The following is a 22,682-nucleotide window of genomic DNA, read 5'->3' on the forward strand; positions in this document are numbered from 1 at the left end:
CCAGCCTGGGTAACAAGAGCGAAACTCCGTCCCCAAAAAAAAAAAAAAAAAAATACACTGATGTTGCTGAGAACACTGACAAGTGTGCAATAAGACAGCGTGAGGAAGAACTCAATAATGTTGTATTTTAATAGGAACTCACTATCTTTCTCTAATATATTTCCTAACTCTGTCCATGGAAAGAGCTTAGAAGCAATGACATCTCGCAGTCAATGCTTCAAAAAGAAGCAAAAAGAACAGAAGCAAAAAGAACAAAAAAAGTCAAAAGGACACCCTTTTAGCCAGCTTTCCAAATATTCCCCACTAAGAGGGACTTGAGCTTCTTGGGAAAATGGATGATTCCAGGTCTGGAGCACACAAGTACAAGTGAACGTAGAACACCTTGTTATGCCTGAAAGCAAGGAAGTACTTAATGGGAACATGTCATAAAGACAAGAATTGACTTCAAGGGGCTCCCACTGGTCAAATTTGGGACAATTTGGGCCTCAGAAAGAATAATGATGGTAATGAATTATAGCAGAGTAATTTTTAAAAACTCATGAGTGATTCTACAGTGATTCACAAAAAGGGAAGGAAGAGACGCTCTTCTTTCCAGAAGAATACCAGTTAATAAACATAGCAGGAATAAAAGAATCAGAAAATCACCATTACGCAATCAACTATGTAAAAACTGATTCTGACAAATATCAATGGATGCTATGAAAGACTGTTGGAGGACAAGATTTTTGTACCAGATTACTTATACATTTTGAAAGAGAAAGTGTGCTTCACAATGCAGAGATCTGGTGACACCACCTTAGCCAGGTGATCAAATACAGCATCACAAATACTAGGATGAAGCAGCATTCAGTGCTTCTGGGTATAATGCAATGGGTGGCACACAAATCACCTACACAATATTCTTGTCAAAAATGTTTGACCTGAATCCAATCATGAAGAAATTATCAGACAAACCAGACTGTGGAAGAAGACAACTCACCTGAACTCTTTAAAAATATCAGCATATTTTTTTTCATGAAACACAAAAAAAGGTAGAGGAACTGGAAGAAGAAAAAAAAACAGAACTATATATATATATATATATATATNTGTTACCCAGGCTGGAGTGCAATGGTGCGATCTCGGCTCACCGCAACCTCCGCCTCCTGGGTTCAGGCAATTCTCCTGCCTCAGCTTCCTGAGTAGCTGGGATTACAGGCACGCACCACTATGCCCAGCTAATGTTTTGTATTTTTAGTAGAGACTGTGTTTCACCGTGTTGACCAGGATGGTTTCGATCTCTTGACCTCATGATCCACCTGCCTTGGCCTCCCAAAGTGCTGGGATTACAGGCTTGAGCCACTGAGCCCGGCCAACATCAGTGTATTTTTATTTGTTCTGTCTACGACAAAGAAGAGTAACTTTTAGTTTTATCTTTCTAAGATAATAGAAAGTTTAAAAATTGATCACTTACTACATGTAAATTTTTAATGAGTGGAGATGAATGTGTTCCTATTTATCTGAACCATTAAGTGAGCACGGAGGGCAGGGTGCAGTTGTCAACTTACTAGCCTCGCTAGGATTTCTGTGTGAAGGATCCCAGTTATACTGTATTTCCCCTACTTCCTGCTCCAGCAGTTATTCACTGTAATTAGACTGGTAGAAATGCATTTTTAAAAGCATCTGGGAAATCAGTTTTATGATGCCCACTTTAAGCACATTTGACACAACTATTTAAATATTTAAGACAATTTTACATTTGTAGTACCCAGAGGAATTTATAATTGGGAAGATTTTCATTATAAGAGTTTTTATTTTACTTCAGGGCTTCTGACATTTCTTGCTGGGCTCTGCTGTCCTTGGAGACAAAGGGAGTTAGTTATTCATTAGCGTTTGTGGGTTATTCATTATTGTTGGTCAGAAAAAAAGACAGAATAATATCAACAAAGGACATCAGATTAATTGGGATTAAAAAACTCTTTTGTGTCACTTAAGGTTGGTGTCTCTTGTAAAGACCTGGTTTAAGAAAGATAATGTATTGTGAGAACCTGGGAGGTCGAAAAATTAATGTACTTTAAATAACACATCAAGTTTCATGTTGATTTTGTACTGTTTGTGGTTGGCTACTTCAATTGGTTTTAATCAAGTGCTTAGATTAGAGCTTGCTTGCTTTTCTCCACTGACACATCATAAATTTAAAAATACTGACACTGATTTATCCATATCATTCCTTTATCATCCATATCTTCCTATATCATTCATTTACTTAAGTTTATCCCTGGGAGAACAACAGACAATGAAAAATGTCTGTTGAAGTAGGCTAAAGAGATGTGACAACCAAAGGTAATATATGATCTTTGATTAGATACCAGTCCAAAGAAAAAAAACAGCTATAAAGGACATTTGGATGATAATGGGGAAAGAAAATATAATTTATACCATAATACTAATAATATAAGTATACTTAAATATAAAATAATATAAAATTTAAATATGGACTACATTTTATTTATTTATTTATTATTTATGTTTGAGGCAGGGTCTCACTCTGTCATACAGGCTTGAGTGCAATGGCACAAGTATGGCTCACTGCAGCCTCGAACTCCTGGGCTCAAGTGATCCGCCCACCTCAGCTTCCCGCATAGCTGGGTCTACAGGCACATGCCAACAGACCCAGCTAATTATTTTAATTTTTATAGAGACAGGGGTCTCACTTTGTTGCCCAGACTGGTCTTGAGCTCCTGACCTCAAGCCATCTTCCCACCTTGGCATCCCAAAGTTCTGGGGCGACAGATGTGAGCCATGTGCCCAGCCTTGACTGTATTTTAAAATTTAACTACATATAAATAGTACTCTGTTTCAAAGTTAAATTCCTTGGTTATAATTAATATATTTTGGTTACATAACATGAAAGACACTGGCTTAGGAATTTAGAGGTGAAAGGTCACAATGTCTACAATTTACTTTCAAGTGGTTCACCTTACTTGAGAGAGATAAAAGATGCAAAATGCAAAAAAAGTTAAATACCATATAATACAACACAAAACAACATAAGATCAAACTTTAAAAACTGATAAATTCAGCATCAAAGAATGAATTGCATTTCAGAAATACGTTGGCAGGGCACGGTGGCTCATGTCTGTAATCCCAGCACTTTGGGAGGATGAGGCAGGCGGGTCATGAGGTCAACAGATCAAGACCATCTGGTCAACATGGCGAAACCCTGCCTCTACTAAAAATACAAAAATTAGCTGCGTGTGGTGGCACGCGCCTGTAGTCCCAGCTACTCAAAGGCTGAGGCAGGAGAATCGCTTGAACTCAGGAGGCAGAGGCTGCAGTGAGCCAAGATCGTACCACTGCACTCCAGGCTGGCAACAGAGCGAGACTCAATCTCAAAACAAACAAACGAAAAGAAGACAAAGAATAAAGAAAGAAGGTATGTAATAATTGGTTAATTTAAGTGGGAATAGCAGGGTAGAGCATCTGGGAAAGCTGTTTAAAAAGGCACAGATCTGGGAGTTGTCCTTTTTGTCTTTTGCCATTTGCCCTCTCCCTTCCTCCTCACTTTTCTCAGAAGGCAGACTAGATAGCTGGAGCTGCAATGAGGCAGACGTGCAATCAAGAGGAAGACTACAGAAAGCTCTACCATCTTGGACCAGAGACAGTGGAGTAGCCAACCGCTAGCAGCAAGCACCTATTCCAGCCTTCTCTGTATGATAAAAATAAAGTCCTACAACAGAAGTTCCCAAATGTTCTCAGTTCATGGCATGCTCAGTGTTTCAGTAATTTTTTCAAGGTACCCCTAAGGCCAAAAGAAATACCTACAGTTGCATGTATTAAGTAGTTAGGTGTAAACAACTCAATAACATGTATGTACTAACAGTTCATTAGTTGTTTGAAAACATAATACATGTAAATTAAAAGAAAAATAGTATTTTTATTTCATTCTTAAATAACCACAAATACTAATGGGATACGTGGTCAATTGTGTACTCTAATGTTTCTCAAACTTTGGAATAAGATTGGACACCATCACCCTTTCCACATTGATTTTCACTTAGTATTTGCTTTTTTAAAATTGTGGTAAAATATATACAGCATAAAAGTGATCATCTTAATCACTTGTAAGTGTGCAGTTCGGTGGCATTAAGTACTTTCACATTATCATGGAACCATCACTGTTGCCCACCTACAAAGCATTTTCATCTTCACCAACTGCAACTCCATACCCATCAAACACTAATTCCTCATTCCAACTTCCCCCCAACTCCCAGTGATCACCACTCTTTCTGACTCTATGAGTTTGACCATTCCAGGAACTTCATACAAGAGGAATCATACATGTCCTTTTGTGACTGGTGCATTTCATTTAGCATAATTTTCTCAGATCATCCATGTTGTAGTATGTGTCAGAACTTCCTTTCTTTTTCAGGCTGAATAATATTCCACTGTACGTATATACCACAGTGAGTTGCCTCTTCCTTTCAGCTATCATAAATAATGTTTCCATGGACATGGGTGTAAAAAGTACTCGCTGCTTTTACCTCACAATTACTGAAATTGGAGCCTCTCAAAGACATGATGTCACCAAAAGAAACAGTTCAACTTACTGTTAAAACTGTCAACCTCCTCAACCTAGTAGTTTACCTGGTGTCTGTCCAAAGGATATCACATATCCTTGTTTCCTTCTAAATTTATAATGACCTGTGACTCCCCGAGTTCACTGTGGCACTCCAGTGACTTTAACACACTGGGAACGTGTGTTTGGAAACCAGAACCTATGAGGTTAAAGCCACTGTTATTTGAGTTTTCAGTTGAGCAGAACTCAGTTTTTAAATAATATAAACATTAACATCGAATGTATACTTCTCATGAGGCTTCCATCAAAGATTCTCCAGTCTTCAAGTCAGATGCTTGTCTGTGTAGCAATTCTTAGGGAACTTAAGTCCTCTGTACACAGCTCTACTGCATCCCTAAGAGTTGCTATAATCACTGTCAAAGCGTAGAAAATGCATTTTCTTAGCCACCATGTAAATTGTACTTTGTCCCAAGCAATGATACTGTTTTGGTTAAAATTTATGTGTCAACCTGACTGGGCCACTAGGTGCCCAAATACTAGGTCCAACACTACTCTGGGCATTTCTATGAGGGTGTTTTTGGGTGAGATTAACATTCAATCAGTACACTGTGTAAAGTATATTGCCCTCCCTAATGTAGGTGGTTCTCAGCCAATCAGTTGAAGTCCTGAATAGAACAAGGTTGACCCTTGCCCCGACAAGAGAAAATTCCTTCCTGCCTGATTGCCTTCCAACTGGGACACTGGCTTTTTTCTTGCCTTTGAATTCAAACTGAAACATCAGCACTTCCTGGGTCTTGAGCCTGCCAGCCTTCAGACAAAGACTACATCATGGGTTCTCCTGGTTCTCAGGCCTTCAGACTCAGACTCCAACAAAACCATTGGCTCTCCTGGGTCTCCAGCTGACTGACTCTCCCTGTAGATCCCAGAACTTGCCACTTTCCATAATCCCAAGGCCTAATTTCTTATAATAAATTTATTTATATATATATATATACACACACACACACACACACACACACACACACACACAAATATACATATGTACATATGTATCCTATTTGTTTATTTATTGGAAAACCCTAATTAATAAACCCACAAGAGTCTCATGTTCCACCAGTGTCCTCAAAATAGATCCAAACTCCTTGGTATATCATTCATGGCCCTTCCTCTGGCTTCTGCTGATCCCTCTCCAGCTTCATCTCTTACCACAGTTTTCTGTACCCCCACCCATGCGGAACCAGGTGGAAGTCCATGAAATGCACCAGGATTTCTCCCCTCCAGGTTTTGAGTGCATTTTTCTTCCTTCCCAGAAGTTGTTCCAGACAACCCCCTGTATGCACATGCACGCGCGAGCGTGCGCGTGCACGCACACACACACACACACACACACACACGTACTTTGCATGACTGCAAGGCTAGCTCTTTACCTTTCAACTGCCTGCCTATATAGCATGGGCCAGGAACCCTTCTGAAATGTGGCCATATCATTCTGAGCGTAACCCTACCATAGTCCTTACCGTGCTGTATTTATTTATTTATTATTTGTGTGTGTGTGTCTGACGGAGTCTCACTCTGTTGCCCAGGCTGGAATGCAATGGTGCTATATGTGCTCACTGCAACCTCTGCCTCCTGGACTCAAGCAACTCTCCTGCTCAGCCTACTAAGTAGTTGGGATTACAGGCACCCACCACCACAGCTGGCTCATTTTTGTATTTTTAGTAGAGGCAGGGTTTCACCATTTTGACCAGGCTGGTTTTCAACTCCTGACCTCAAATGATCTGCCCACCTCAGCCTCCCAAAGTGCTGGGATTACGCACCTGGCCTACTGTACTGTATTTTAACTGAGCACTTGTGTGTATGAATTCTCCAACTCCTTCAGGGAAAGGACTATGCTTTATTGGCTACTGCATCTCCAGAACAGTGGCTCACCCATAATATATGCTCAATAATTATTTGTAGAGTAAATGATCAAAGTTCAAACAATCCTAGATCACAGTCCTCAACCAATTATTGGCTTTGTTTAGGAATTGTCAACTAAAAATCTGAAAGAAACAATACATTGAGCCACTTCTCGCACCACTGAGACCACGAAAGGTATATAAGCTCCAAAGCTAGAGGTGATAATAATACAGCTGTCCTCCACCCCTCATTTGCGCTTGTGTATGCCCCAACCATGCAGATCTAGGAGGGCACTGTAAGCTAAGAAGCTGAGCAAGGAGACAAAAAGCCAGAGGGAAGAGAATCAGGAAGCAGCACTACTTCTGACAGGCATGTCAAGGTATATTGACCCTGAGAATTCACTATTCCTTAAGAACCTGAAGTTTTTTTAAAAACATGGCTTTAATTACAGCCACTTCTGATCACCACCAAAGTTAATATTCCCAAGCTCCTTACTGACTGGTGCCTCTGAAGTTACTTATTCTTTCTAGACCTTAGTTCCCTTATCAGTTAAATCAACCATAACATACAACTCAGTGCTGTTTGAGGAATAACTGAGACCATGTATTAGAAAGTACTTAACACAGTGCCTGACATATGCTGAGTTATGATACAATAAAAGCAAGTTATTAATATTATCAGCATTATTATTGTCAGTCAGGATTGCAAACATAAGTACATATAAAAGCAAGCTGCAGTTCACTAGTCAAGCATGAGCTGAAAGGTTTTACTGGGCCTCAGCCCCTGAAAATCTAAACACCTAAATTTAATATGAGGGAACTTAGCTTGCCACGCCATGAACACAGCAACCCAATAATGAGAAACCTATTTTGGATGTAGCCCCAGGGAAACTTTTTCCTATACTTACATTAAATATCCGTACCTCTAAGAAATAAAATGACTCAAAACTAATCTACACTAAAAAAGAAGAAGAAAAAATAAATAATTAATTAATTAATTAAGGCTGGGCACGGTTGCTTACACCTGTAATCTTAGCACTTTGGGAGGTCAAGGCTGGCAGATCACTTGAGCTCAGGAGTTCAAGACCAGCAGCCTGGGCAACATAGTGAAATCCTGTCTCAGAAAAAAAAAAAAAAAAAAAAAGCCAGGCATGGTGACAGGCACCTGTGGTCCCAGCTACTTGGGGAACTGAAGCAGGAGGATCACTTGAACCAGGAGGAAGAGGCTGCAGTGAGGCCAAGATCGTGTCACTGCACTACAGCCGGGGTGACAAAGTGACACCCTGTCTCAAAAAATTACTTAATTAACTTTAAAGGCACGTGTATGTTTAGTGCTATTGTTTTTTTTTAACCTGCCCATTTATACCAATTTCTCCAAACACAGAAATACAGACACTAAAACAAACAACTTTTTGGCTACTTGCCTGATAGAAATCATTATTCACCTTAATTAACTGAATGAGTGGCTATTCTGAAGGTTGCTAGTAATTCTATTTGGTAGTGTAAGCATTTTTAACATAAACATTTAAGACGGAATGCTAAAAATATCTTAAGGAATATATAATTGTGCTATTTTATACAGCAAACTATATTTTACATGGGGTGCATACTCTTTCTCCAAATACATATGTCATCTACAATATAACCTCATTAATTCAACATCCGTTTCTAGAAATAGTGTGTCATTCAAATAATTTGCTATTCACCAACAATTATTATTTAAAATATATGGTAGTTCAAACACTATTGAATTAAAAGCACATTCTTTCTGTACTTCAAACTGATGAGGTTTTCTAGTTCTCCGCAAGCACAAATACATCTTTTCATTATTGCCTTCTAGTGTGCTTCCCTCTTGCTACTAGCTGTATGATAAAAATTACAGGCTTTGATCTTAATTTTTCTTATCATTTATATATAGTGATTCCTCATTTTATTGGTTATTAAAATTTCTCCCTTTTTTATCCTTTTCCTTCCAAACACTACCTTTCTTCTACACTATACTTTTAGCACTGGCATAAGGACAGTTCCAGTCACTCTTCTTGTCCACAGCCTGCAGAATTCAGCCCCCAGGGAGCCAGAACAGAGCTACATGTATCTGGAAGGTAGGATCTTGCTAAACTGGCTCTTGCTCTTCCACCACCACCACCCAGTCTGCCTCCCTATTTCTCATCTTTCTCTCTTACTGTTACTCTGTTTCACAGTGCCATGAGATGTCTCATACTCAGCATTGACCCCTATGGTCCCCTCTACTTCAACACATCCACACCCACTCCCTTACTGAGCAAGCTATATATCATTAAGAGACCATCAACTTTGACCCTGATGCTGAATCATGTATTTTTCCATAGGATTTGCTGGCAGAAAATGGAAAGGGGGAGAAAAAAATTGTTTCCATTTTTAAAAGATCCCAGAAAGACAATCCTACCTTTCCCAAGATCTGGAGGAAAAGGGCTTCCAAACTCCTGCTGCTTTGGCTTTAAAGTATGTGACCCTGACATGCCTCCAGCCTGGGTGACCTGGAATCGTGGCTTCCCATTGGTGAGCATTTGTCGCCTGGGGCTTAAGGCAGGCAGATGGATGGGGCTCTCAGCCATGTTGTTCTGAGGAGCCATCCCTCCTCCTGAGGGCATCTTGAGATTGAGGTTGTTAGCAAGGCTTCCCATAGTGGGGCTCGATGTGCTGCCACAGGGTGAGGGGCCAGGAGTCCCGGAATGGGCTCGGATGGCAGGAATGTGATGGCCACTGACCATCCCAGTCCCCTGTGGGGTTCCCGATGTCCGGTGGAGACTCATGCTGCATGATCTTCCGTTCATTCTGAAAAACCTGTGGCCAAGATGGTCAAATATCCAATGTCACTAATGACTCCTTTCAGGCAAAGTCCAATAAGTTATCCATGATGTGGGTTATAAGCCTGTTTAAAAAAAATAAATGCAGGCATTTTTAAAAGCAAAAATGAAAATAAGATACAGTGAGTTTTTCAACCTGTGTATCATTCATATCAGGAAGAAAAGAAGCACTCTTAGCAAGATGGCCTTTTATGTAGAATAGGGTCCTCAAATACATGGCTCATTGGCAGGCACTCTCCCCTTCCGCATTCGTGGTGGACATGGATTATGGATCACTGCATTGTTTTGTTTGCCACTGAGCCCTTCTCAATACAGTGCTCTTGGCAACTACAACAATCTACTGGTGCCAGCTTGCAAAACAAAACTGATTTTGCTCCCTAGAGGATCTGTCCATACTAGTTCACTTTTGCTATAGCAGGTATTGGGAAACCCAAAAGCACCACCTACATGAGCTGTGAGACCAATGCTTCAAAGTTCCAGTAAACAAACACAAAGCAGACATGGCTTCTAAATGAGGCTATGGGGACACTAAACCATCTCTGATTTCCACCTTAAGAACTATCTCTTCACAGTCCCTAGATTCAAAAAGGATAAACACGTAGGCCTGGGAATACCATATGGTTTTCATATATCTATATATTCAAATATTCATGGCAGCATTAGAGTCTATGTTCCATGCTGATCCTGAGTTATAGGGGTGGGAAAAGAATCAACACCACAATATTGTTACCTTCTACTAAAATCCTAGAAAAGAGAAGGGCTGTGCACAACACCTTTCAGGGAGCATAAGGAGAGAATGTCCCTTCTAAAAGTGACCTGGTCCAGTATGTACATGATGCATGACTTTCAGTAAATCTACCATAGTTCCATAAAGCTTCCTAACATTAAGGAAGCAGAATGAGAACCAAGAGAAGTACTGACATGATTGCAGGACATCATGATACACCCATGTGATCATGATGGGTTGTAAATCACTAAGGAAGGCCCTTCCCTCCCTTGATCAATATACCTCCCCAAAATGTATGCAATGAGGTGGCAAAGTGTCATGGTTGTGCCACTATGCCAAATATATTATAGACACTGTCACCATCAGTCTTTTAGAGATGACAGGCATGGAAACAAGCCAAAGCTGAACAAACACAGGAAATCAGGACTGAGTACAAACCAGGAATGACCAGATATCCTCAAGTGGATGATTCCTACTTTTTTCTGTGTGATCCACACAAAGTGTTGAACAAACATTTTTCAACTTAACTTCCAAATAAATGACTCCATAAATAATCAAGAGAAGGCTATCAAGGAGAAAAAATCTTTTGTGAAAAGTTTATTTTTCTTTTCATTTTTATAACATCAAAAATATCTCATTTTAACTCATAGTGAACTATGCCTTCTGCAAAGTTTGCTGTGTGTGCCTATGTTGAGGAAATTCAAAAGTAATTAACAATATAAAATTTAGAATGTTTTCTTCATTCTTACCTATGGTTTATTTTCACTAAGAATTCCATCAGTTTGTGACATAATACTGTCATGCCATCTCGTTATGGTAAACATTCAACCATATTCCCCTAAGTCAGGTCTCATTCCTACCCTCTCCTCCCATGAGAACAAAGCAGGAGTGACCAGAAAACCTCAATTCTTACATTGAAAAAATTCCAGTGCTTTTTATGTTACATTTACGTAGGAGAACTTTTGTGTGTCATCAGTCAGTGTGCTGATCCATTCATTGGTAGATCATGAGCAATAGTCATTTAATGTCTCTGTACTATGCCAGATAAAATTGACCATCTATTTTCCTCTCATTGATAAAATAGTGTTTTCTGAGCACTCTGAATCTTACAGAAGAAAGCACTTATTCAGCAGCAACTCCCAAAAAAAGGCAAAAGAAATATGTAATATTGGCAATTTTTTGAAAATTAAGAATGGTTCAACATGACTGGAAATATGAGTCACTGAGACCATGGTCCAAGTGACAAGTGTCTGCAGATTTGCAGACTGTGCCCATTTCCAGGTTTTTAAAAATAAGGGAGTCATTTTTTTGGCAGCAAGATCATATACAAGCAGGAGTTCTCGTCAAAAATCTGGATAAAAACACATAAGGAGATACTTAGCATTAAGCATGATCATTAAGAAGGTGAGTTTGCAAGAAGGAAAAATAATTAGAGCACTGAGAACTTAATTATCAGGCATTCACACTTGCCTGTCTTAGACTGAATATTTATTTTATTTATTTTTTTATAAACTGCATTTCTGTTTTCAATAGTTTTAGGTTGAAAGTAAAAACAACAACAAAATGTACTTAAATTTTATTACTAAAAAAGCAACAGCCAGAAAGTAACATGATTAATACCATAAAGAAAAAAACCAGTAAGCCAACGGCAATGTGAGCTGGGCAAAACCAGCCTCAAGACAAAAATAAAAGAAACTAAACATGAAAATATGCCTAATATTCCAGTTTTCACATTAATGATGCCACAGATTTCTCAAACATTGGATATCAAAATGTAAAAATAAATTTCATCTATTTATATGGTAAAATTTTATATATTTTTAGCTAGGCCATATGATCAAGATATAATTCTAAGTCCACTTGGTAACAAAAAAGGGATAAACTGCTATTGTAACTTTTAAGAAAGACCCTCATAAAGTCAGAGTCAAATAGCAATCAGAAAGTCAAGATACCTGAGTTCTACTTCTGACAAATCATTTATAACTTCTCTGGACTTACAGTTTTTCATTCATAAAAGGTTGAGGAGTTTGGATCTATTCACTATGGTCTCTTGAAATTCTCTTATGTCAGGCAATTCAGAAAAGAAAGACTATCAAGAACACCCATTTGCTATAATCAGTAGTAAATATGTAGATTTTACACCTACGGCATTTATATCTAGAGGGCAGACAAAGAAACAAAAATAATAGCATTCTCTACTACCCCCATCAAAGTACGAGCTGATAGGCTTACCCAACAGCAATGTGTCAATGCACAATACTAACCATAACCATGAAGAATAAATTTTAACATTACATTTACACTTTGCCAAAAAGGCAAAACCACAACTAATCAGTGTCTAAAACTTAACTGGCAAGAGTCCACTGAAAGGGCACCTTTCTAGTTAAAAATCCAATCACATTATTCTAGTCAGCATTTTCTCCTCTGTTTTCCATCCAACTACTTACTCTACCCTAGGCTACCAATAACAAAGACAAAAGAAATAAGAAACAAGCAAAAGCAAAAGCAAGGAGTATCCAGAGGTAGAGATTTAGGACATTTTGGATCTGACACAGTGACATAGTTAGAGTTTTAATACTACATTGGTTCCTACAATAAAAATGTTCATTCTGCTAACATGAGCCAACATGAAAGTTAGTAAATCTTTCCTTTTGACCACTTTCAAACTCTTAGAACACACTTCCGTAAATCAGGCCAGAGAAGAAATTACTTAACCCCTAAAGAAACTAAGGCACAAAACCACTTAGTAATTCCCCTAGTTTTCTGAAAAAGCATGACTTTAATCAAAATATAAAATCATAACTCTACCTTCTACCCAAGGCTCCAGGCACTGCTCGTCATGGATTAAAAGATTAAATAAACAACAAGAAATGTTAACTCATCCATTCCAGAAAATTTCAAAAACACGACTTCTATAATGCTTATTTACAGCCAAAGGCCCTTTCTTAGTAAATATCATTAATAGACTCATCTAGAGTCATAATTCATCAGATGAGCCAGTTAATTATTAATTTTCATACATCATTTCATTTCCTTAGGCTACATTTAGCCTTTGTTACATTTTCCATTTCTTATGCCACAAGCCCTTCTAACTGTGCATACAAAACCTGAGAATGAGGCACAAAATACTGGCCAGCAAACAAACTGCTTCTGAGTCTCCTTCTTATATATCTGTCTAAGCCATCTACAATAAGAGTTTTTATTGATTCTTTTTATTTTTTCCCTTCGGGTTCATGACTGTATAATTTCATTAATGCCGCCTTTTCAACATCGCTGCCTTGATTGTTAATAGGCCCCTACTATTCCCATGGGCTTCTCTTGTTACAGCTTTTGTAGCCAGAAGAATATAGAAATGAAAAGCCTATTGATAGATAATATAAGTTATTCTCATGCACGGCTGCAGTGTGAAGCACATTTTGCAATTCAATCAAGGACAGATAGAGCTGAATGTTCTTAGATCCTAGGAGTTCATTTAAATAAGCAGAATGTACCTTGTCCTAACACAGGTGACTGACTCCTCAGAAAAGATTGTATAAACAAAAACCAATCATGTAAGTCATTTTATTGGCAACAATATAAACACAGCTATATTAGATGTCACCTATAAATCAAAATTATTCTTGTCTGCAATTTTAACAAGAGGAAAGTGCAAACATGTGCCTATAAAACTAGAGGATATTATAGAGGAAATATATTGGATGTGTACAATATTATTTCTCCAAACTGAAACTGAAGGGTACTATATTATGATATGGTAACCCATAACAAGGTAGAGTTTGATCATTTCTGTGGTTCCATAACTTTATTCAGTGAAACTGACAAATTCATAGAATTTACAACAGAAGTTACATAGAAACAGAGCTAATTCCTCATTATTGAAATGTGGAGCAGAAAGTTAGGAAGGTTATGTCTAATAAATAGTATGTATAAACCTATTCACTTGGGCATTCCCAAGTCCTAACGTTGGTAATTCTATGAATACATTTATTCTGAACACTGAGATATACAAATGTTAATTAAGCAATACAATCGCCAATAAGATGAAATAAAAGAGGTTTCATTTCTGAGTTATTCCAATTGAAAAATATGAAGACAAATTAATGTCCTCTGCAAAGATTCTTCAAGACTATTCTTCCAAAGACCACTCAGAAAAGATAATGTAATGAACATGAGGGACCTCACCTAACAGAAACACTGACTTTGTTTTATCTGTGAGTTCAAACCCTTTGCTATCTATATCTAATTAGAGATAGATATATTTCACCTTTTCATTTTTATATTTTATAAAATTTTCTCAAAAATTAAAATAATCTTCCCTAAGTTTCTAGAATGAAAGGACTGGCCATGTCACTTTAAATTTAAATTAATGGCTATCACATTCAAAAGATGGGTAGTAAATATGAACAGGACACAGAGGAAAGGAAGGAGAGAAAAGGGAAGGGAGTAGGAAAAAAAGGAATAACCACATCCAATTCAGGAATTTATTTCTCCTAGTCAATCCTCATTTAAAAATCAGAAGTAGCGTTAAAAACCTTCCACACAATGATAGTGGCTACAGATTGCTGGAGGAAATTCAGGACCTTCAGGAATATACTGCTGGAGGGCAATATTAAAAGTTCAATAACCCCTCTTAGAATCCACTTTCCACTCTTCGGTGCATCTATATAACTTTCATATCCTCCTGGTTTACTGAATGTCACAGCTTTTAGTAGCAATTACTTAGAAGTGTTTCATTTACTTTGCCTCAGTCATTAACTCATCAATGAGTACAGAAAAGTCTAGAGAGCCACGGTCCTACCAAAAATGGCAAGGGAGAAGGGGCTAACTAAAGATTTTCTTGGTCAGCTATAAGAACTCACACAAAATGCAAATGAACTTGGAACCAAAAAGATTTTGAAGACAAACATAATAAGTTCAGAAAGTACCATACCTCGGGCCCATAAGGCTATAAGTTCCTACATCTACGTTTAAAGAAGTATTCATTTTAAAGTAGTGTTTTTCAAACTGGATTGCAATTCATTGGTGGTCCATGAGATTAATTATTCAACAGAGAAAGTATTTTTTGATTAACTAGGACTAATAGAATCAAATAGAGGCTACTGGAGTGCATCAAATCTATTAATGGTCAAGTATTTGTTTTACTGCAGTTATTTGTGGGTGTATCTATCTGACCATTTGTATGCATATATGTCTTCTGGGTAAGACAAAAAATATACTGTAGGATGAGTCACAGTCAAAACAAAATAAAAGTGACTGTTGAAAAGCATTTTGACTAATTGCCCACTCAAGTACTTACAAAGAACATCTGCAGGTATAGACGGAGTTGAACAGTCGAAGTAAAATAAATTAAAAAATATAACTGGAATGAAGAACAGAAAGGATCTAAAGGTTCTACATTTTTGGCTTTATAAAACATAAGGATTAAATGATACAAAGCTGCATTCCTACCACTGCTATCTTTCACTGTGCAATAAATATCAATTGATCAATCGTGCTCAATTAGTAACAACTGATCAACCAACTGACAGAATCAGGATCAAAATTACTGACAATTTTGGATCTTCTTCACTGCAGAGGACAGATAACTTTCCCTGGAATCAAACCCCCCTCTTACACTGCTAAAGTGGGTAAAGTTTAAAGTAACACACAATGTCTTTGAGAACTGAGTCTTTCAAAATGTGTTCTTAATATGAGTTAGCCATCAGATTCTGAAAAGAGGAATTTGAAATGGAAAAATGAACACATTCCCTATGATGTCACTGTTGAATTAATTACCTGAATTGCAAAAAGTGAACAGCACATGGCCAGGGTTTGGGACACAAAAGCTTATTCTTCAGAAATATAAAATGGAGATTTTTCCTTTTGAGGAAAAAAAAAAAAAAAAAAGCCCATCCTCGCACAAGAGGGTACATATGAAATAAAATGTGGCAAATGAAAAGACCATTCATTATCCTTTAGTCTGTATAACTAACTATGCAGTCCACATGACTCGGTATTTTCAAGGCTAAAAATCACAATCCTTTAAAAAGGGTAACATCTACCTGTGGAAGATTCTAGAAATAAAATGTATCACTCCTTAAACCTAATATTTAGGCGTCTTATTGTACCCCCATCACACATGTAACTGAGCGACTTTTTTCCTTCAACATAGTTATTGCTTAAAAGTGACCAATGTAACTATTTCTGGCTGTTGGTAGACAGTAGTTTTACACAAGTTAAATTACGTTCACTGACATCACTGCAGAAGTATGAATGTCCACAACAATGACTAGGCCCTTAACCAACATGACAACATATTTATTAAAAAGATTTTTTGAAAACCTCCATGAATGACTCAGCCAAGTTACAGACAGAAGTGGAATCTATCAGTCATGCTGAAAAGGTTGGGAAAACATTAATCCATTTCTTCACACACAAGAATAACAAGAATTCACAACTAGCCCTGGCTCCTGGTTGGTTTTCTGTGTACAATATTCCCCAGGCCTATAAAAGAAATTTGATGGGGCTGGCTCAGAGCTTTAGAAATCACTGGTATTCAGAAAGTCTGATCTCTTTATCATGGAGCATAGGACAGGATCTGATCTTGCACTGTGATGCTATCTGCCCATCTGCAGTTGAGCAAGGCTTGCTGCGCCTGAAGGAACGCGCAGTCATTCTTGTTCCTAGCTTTGAAGAGACCACATCAGACAAGGATGGCCCCACCAGCTGTCCTTGACTCAAGTATGCCCTCAGCTACTGAGAACCTCATGATTGAAGTTTTACAAATTCCTTGATTTTCTTCCCAAAGTGGAATGTGGCTGGATCCTTGTTTCCATTCATTCTACACACTGCCTTAGAGTCCACCTTGACGGTCTTTCCCATACTCCTTAATTTTTCTTTTCCCCCAAATCCAGATCCTACTCACCCTCTAGGCCCACCCCAAATACCCACTTTAGGCCCTCCTTAATCCTTTTTTAGTATCTACAAATCTGACCTGCAAAATGGGGATAATGTCACTACTGTGCATAGTTCGTAACATTACAGAATAATGGGCCAGGTGTGGTGGCTTACACCTGTAATCCCAGCGCTTTGGGAGGCCAAGGCAGATGGATAACCTGAGGTCAGGAGTTTAAGAACAGCCTGACCAACATGGTGAAATCCTATCTCTACTAAAAATACAAAATTAGCCAGGCATGGTGGCACACTCCTGTAATCCCAGCTACTCAGGAGGCTGCGGCAGGGGAATCGCTTGAACCCGGAAGGCGGAGGTTGCAGTGGGCCAAGATAGCACCGTTGCACTCCAGCCTGGGCAACAAGAGCAAAACTCCATCTCAAAAAAAAATTACAGAATAATAAATGAGAATGCATGTGACATGCTTAGCACACTGTTCAGTACATAAAAGGACCCAATAAATGTTATTTTACTCTATATGCCTCTTTTTAAACATTCATAACTTTCTACACTGCATTACAGTTATTTGCCTATGTTCCATTTCCCTGTACAAATTCTAATTTTATTAAGTTTGGGGTTACAGCTAATCTTTGAACCTTCCCCAGCCCTTACATGTACATAGATTTTTTTACTACTATACCTATATATTTATATTTTTCACAATACATTTATCATATATTCTATGTTACATCTACATATTCACATACATTTATTCTATTTATATTGTTCATTTTGTACTGATCATTCATGCTGAGAAATATGGCATAAATGAAATAAATATATAATTATAACCCACATCTATAAAGTATTGCCTGAATAAATAAAATATAAGTGAGTGTAACCGTAATCATGAATCCCATGACTTGTGGAACCAGTTTAATTACAGTTGCATGTTTCCTAGTTTATTCCTTTTTCTACTAGGAAAAAGTAGCACAGAAATTCTACTCTACTCTTCTGGGTAGGCATGTTATTCTTGCCTTTATCTTGGCCTACTGGTGAACAATGAAAAATCCCAGCTAAAAGTTGTGAATGAACAGTTTAGTACTGAAACCAGGCACTTATACTTTTTTTTATTATGGGGGTTACTGGCCCTCACCAAGAGACGGTGATATACACTCTGGGTTGTCTTAGTGGAAGGATCTCCTCTGGATTTTCCTGCTCACCTACCCTGGTGTCACATCAGACATTTCACTTGTGTCTGTTTAGTCTTCCTAACCAGACTGTCATCAGAATATAAATATGGCTTCAGTTTGGTTAGTGTTTTTCCTTAATTCTATCACATTAAGTAATGCCTCACTAACTAATTTCTGCAAGCCAGACTGTTTCCATCATCTTTAAAGGGGAGTCCAAATTATTTGACCTACTAAAAGGTTGCTGTGTCGAGAGAAAGAAGCCAGACCCAAGAGCGCATATTGAATTATTCCATTTACATAAGATATTCTTGTAAAACAGACAAAACTAATATATCTGCTAAAAACCATGGCAGTGGTTACGTTAGGCAGAGGTGCTAGCTGGAATGGAGTGTGAGAGATGTTTCTGGTGTGTTGGTAATGCTCTGTTTCTTGATCTGGAAGCTAGTTATGTGGGTGTGTTCCGCTTGCAAAAAATGCATCAAGCTCAAGATAAGTGCGCTTTTCCGTAAGGATATCTTATTTTATCTCAACAGAAAATTTAGGTTTTGTGTCAAAAAGTAAGTGGGAAACTAGGAAAACTGGGGACTTGGGCATCTTTTAATCAAACTATGTATCAATGTCATTTCAAAGGTTTTGTTACGTGTCATCTTCCTTGAATGAGAATGGCAACAGGTTTTTTTTTTTAATCATATAGATTTCCTATGTGCCTTTTTTCCCCAATCCTGATAGAGTCTATGAACCAACCAAACTTAGGGAAAAGTAGAACAGTTAAGTCCTGTATTTCCACCTTATTTACAATATAATACCCTCTACAGAAAATAATTACAGAAACACAGAAAATGACTTCTCCAGAGATGAGAATGTGCATGTGCTGCCACTTTCTGAGTTATCTCCTTCAAGAAATACATCTTCTATAATCTGGGAGAACAGTAAATTAACTCTCCAACTACAAAGATCAGTAACTATAATATGAGAGAGACAACAGTGGAAAGAATTAATGTCCTCAGGCTTAATTAACTAGCAGGAAAGAACAGTCAGAGGGAAAAAAAAAAAAAAAGATGGAGAACACTGAGCTCTCTTCCAAAATGGCAGAAAGGCAACTTTGTCCTGCATCAATGAAAGCAGGGTTGATAAAAAACATTATCTGGGTATTATTTAACCTCCCCTATCCCAGCCTATTTTAGCTCAGTAGGAATTTTACCCATTACGTGGATCTTGGAGTCCATCCACCACCCCAATAAAGAGTTCCTTTCTTATTTGAGGTGATGATCACTTCTTCCAAGCAAACCAACTAACCTTAGGTATTCAACCTCTGATAACCTGACGACTACTAAGGAACTTCAGTGGGATTAGGGGATCAAAGAAAAGATGCTGTACCAAAGTGGCCTAAGGTGAACCAACGGGAGAAGTCAGCAGCAGTTAAACTGATGTACTCAGGGATTACTGAGTCTTCTGGGCAAAAAAAGAAAGCAATTAACAAACTACCAATAAGGAAAGGTTTTTGAAAATAGAGAAAAAATTGCATTCAAAGGTAGCCATAAAGCTAGTTTGGCTGTACAGGTAACTAGTAAAAAAATATATGAAAACTGTAGTACGGTTAAAGATGATCCTCAGTTTGCTCTCAATTGCAAAAAGAAAAAGAAAGAAAGGAAAGAAAGGAAGAAAAGAAAGGAAGAAAGGAAGAAAGAAAGAAAGGAAGGAAGGAAGGAAGGAAAGAGAGAGAAAGAGAGAGAGAGAAAGAGAGAGAGAGAGAAAGAAAGGAAAGAAAGAAAGAAAAGAAAGAAAGAGAAAGAAAGAAAGAAAGAAAGAAAGAAAGAAAGAAAATGCATATAATGTCACACTCTGCTGTCTAAATTGCTTCAAACTTTCTCAGAACGACCTTCATCATGGCGGATTCTTTTTCTGTAAACCTTTGCAGGTTGCACCTGCTTCACACAGAACCACTGGAAACAAACTAGGAGGAGATAAAAGAGAAGAAATAGGAAGATTTAAACGAACACAAATCGATTTGTACCAAAAGAAAAGTTTAGTCTAAAAAGGGAGGTCCAGTGAGGAACAAGACAGAGGGGGAAACAGACGTCTGGCTAACTCCCAAGGTAGATTCATGACTCATCAAAGCTTTCAGAGAGGACAGAACCAGACTTTGCATTTATCTTGAGTTCGTCTTCGCGCCAAGGAATGATCTCTTGACCGGATAACTGAGAACTTTAGGGGTTTGTCCTGGGTGTGCAACAACTGGCTGTGAGGCCTAGGGCAAAACTCCCAAAGTCTCTGAGGCTTGGTTTCCTCACCAGTAAGTGACGCCAAGGTCCACTCTAGTTTTAACAGTCTATCCTTGAGATTCCTGGTCCCATACTAAAGGGAACTGGTCCACTTGGCGGAGCTACAGAATTTCTCTCTTCTCACAAACTCCAGGGCCCTGGGGCCCCAACTCTTGGGAGATGCTGAAATCCTGGAGGAAGGTGGTTCTACCGGCTCGGGGAGAGGGTACAAGAGCCCTCCTGTCTGTGAAACGGGGCCGTGCCTGCACGAGTCCTGTGTCTACGGACCCTGCTCCCTGCGATTCCCAGGGTAGCCCCCTACCTCTGCCCTGGGTTTTGATGCTCCAGAGATGCGATGGCCAAGCTGTTGCCAGAGCAGCCTAGCGTGGGGAGGCACACAGAGCAGGGGGGCGGAGACCTCGTTAGTCGTCCAGACCGCTCCTGCCAAGGGGTGGGCTGGAGAAGTCTGCAGAGGTGCCGGGGCCGCCGGGCGGGGGAGAGGCATGTGGGACAAGGCAGGAGGAGGGCAGCCCTTATCGGCTCCCTTCCTTGCTAGCTTCGCTGCCAGGGTCGGACGTCCCGGTTCCTGGGCGCGGAGCTAGGGGCGGGTCCGGAGGCGGAGGCGACAGCGCCCGGCAGGGTGCGCGCCGCTGAGACCCCGTCACTCCCCCGCCGCCTCCGCCCCTAACCCTCTGCCCCGTGAGCGAGCGAGCCAGCGAACGCAGCAAAACAAAACAAACTAGTGCCGGCTTCCTGTTGTGTAACCAACTCCTGAGTAAGTCGAGGGCCGAAGGGCGCCGCGGCTGGGAAGCCCGGGCGGCGAGACCTGCGCGCGTGGCCCGGCCTGGCCGGAGCCTGGAGCCGAAGGGAGCTACAGCGGCGCTCGCAGCCCCCGCATGCTGGCCCCCGGGCCCCGCTGAGCCAGTGTCCTAACCCTCGGGTTTCCTTTCGCTTCTCGTCTCCCAAACACCTCCAGAAGTCGGAGGGTGCAAACGCGGAGTCAGAAACCCTTCCCCAAAGTTTCTCCCGCCAGGTACCTAATTGAATCATCCATAGAATGACAAATCAGCCAGGGCCAAGATTTCCAGACACTTGGGTGACTTTCTTGTCCCCAAGGTGACTTGTCAGCTCCAGTGAGTAACTTGGAACTGTCGCTCGGGGCAAGGTGTGTGTCTAGGAGAGAGCCGGCAGCTCACTCACGCTTTCCAGAGAGCGACCCGGGCCGACTTCAAAATACACACAGGGTCATTTATAGGGACTGGAGCCGTGTGCAGGACAAAGTCTCTGAGACTGAGACATTTTCCAAACAGTGCTGACATTTTGTCGGGCCCCATAAAAATGTAAACGCGAGGTGACGAACCCAGAGAGGAGGGTTCGTGTCTGGCTGTGTCTGCGCACTGGCGGCGTGGGAGGTTATAGTTATAGACCCGGCGGCTGCTGCTGCGGGTCGCCAGGCCGGTACCCTCAATCTGACCACCTCCCACAACCATGGGGACACCGGCTTGGATGAGACACAGGCGTGGAAAACTGCCTTCGTGAAGCTCCACAAACACGTGGAACTTGAAAAGACAACTACAGCTCCGTGTGTGCGCGAGAATCCTCACGTCACCCCATCAATTCCCACTTCGCCAAAGTTTCCCTTCAGTGGGGACTCCGGAGTGGCGCGCCCCATGCCCGTGCGTCATGTAACTTGCCCTGGTTGTGTACCCCTCTGCCCCCTCTACTTGAAAAGAAAAAGCAAAAACTGTTCCTAACTGGCGAAACTTTAAAACGCTATTGCTCTTTCTGTCTTCTACACTGGGCGCTCTTCGGCCATTGACAGGAACACAGTTTGGACCTTAATTGTTGCTATCAATCTCAGTAAGCGCAGGTCTCTCAGTGACCTGTGACTCTGGGTGGGGGGGGGGGGGGGTGCCGTGCGCATATCCCTAAACCCGCGCGAACGCCACCAGCTCAGCGTGGAAAACTATTTCTAATCCCTAGTTTGCGTCTCTGAGCTTTAACTCCCCCACACTCTCAAGCGCCGGGTTTCTCCCTGTCTCTCGCCTGTGAACAAAGTTCCTATGGCATCCACTTACCAGGTAACCGGGATTTCCACAACAAAGCCCGGTGTGCGGGTCCCTTCCCCCAGCCAGCCAGTGCGAATGACAGCGGGTGGCCAGCGCTGGCGAGGAGTTACTTGGGGCTCCAGCCCTTCAGCGTGCTCTGCGGGCTCTGCCTCCTTCGGAAATGAAAACCCCCATCCAAGCCGGGGAACGGAGCACGGAAACCCGGCCCAAGTGCCGTGTGTGCGCGCGCGTCTGCGAGGGCAGCGGCTGCAGAGGGAGG

General features: G+C 40.3%; 1 protein-coding gene across 4 annotated transcripts in view; it reads right to left on the reverse strand.

Moving 5' to 3' along the window:
- The window catches only part of GLIS3 (GLIS family zinc finger 3), a 501,312-nt gene that overhangs the window by 467,788 nt on the left and 10,842 nt on the right, over positions 1 to 22,682 (reverse strand). For 3 of the 4 annotated variants that reach the window (XR_005195239.1, XM_037727312.1, XM_017496973.2), the window contains exons 1-2: positions 22,433 to 22,540; positions 8,882 to 9,367 (exon numbers count right to left, since the gene is read on the reverse strand). Coding sequence is in view for 2 of the 4 variants with exons in the window: in XM_017496973.2 (XP_017352462.1) it covers positions 8,882 to 9,269 (388 nt within the window). In the remaining 2 variants the exon portion in view is untranslated. Of the gene's footprint in view, positions 1 to 8,881; positions 9,368 to 22,432; positions 22,541 to 22,682 lie in introns of those variants that run through there. The other variant, XM_037727311.1, reaches the window with a different exon arrangement.

This window comes from Cebus imitator, unplaced genomic scaffold (genome assembly GCF_001604975.1).
Source record: "Cebus imitator isolate Cc_AM_T3 unplaced genomic scaffold, Cebus_imitator-1.0 Scaffold227, whole genome shotgun sequence".
In the NCBI taxonomy this organism is placed as follows: Eukaryota; Metazoa; Chordata; class Mammalia; order Primates; family Cebidae; genus Cebus; species Cebus imitator.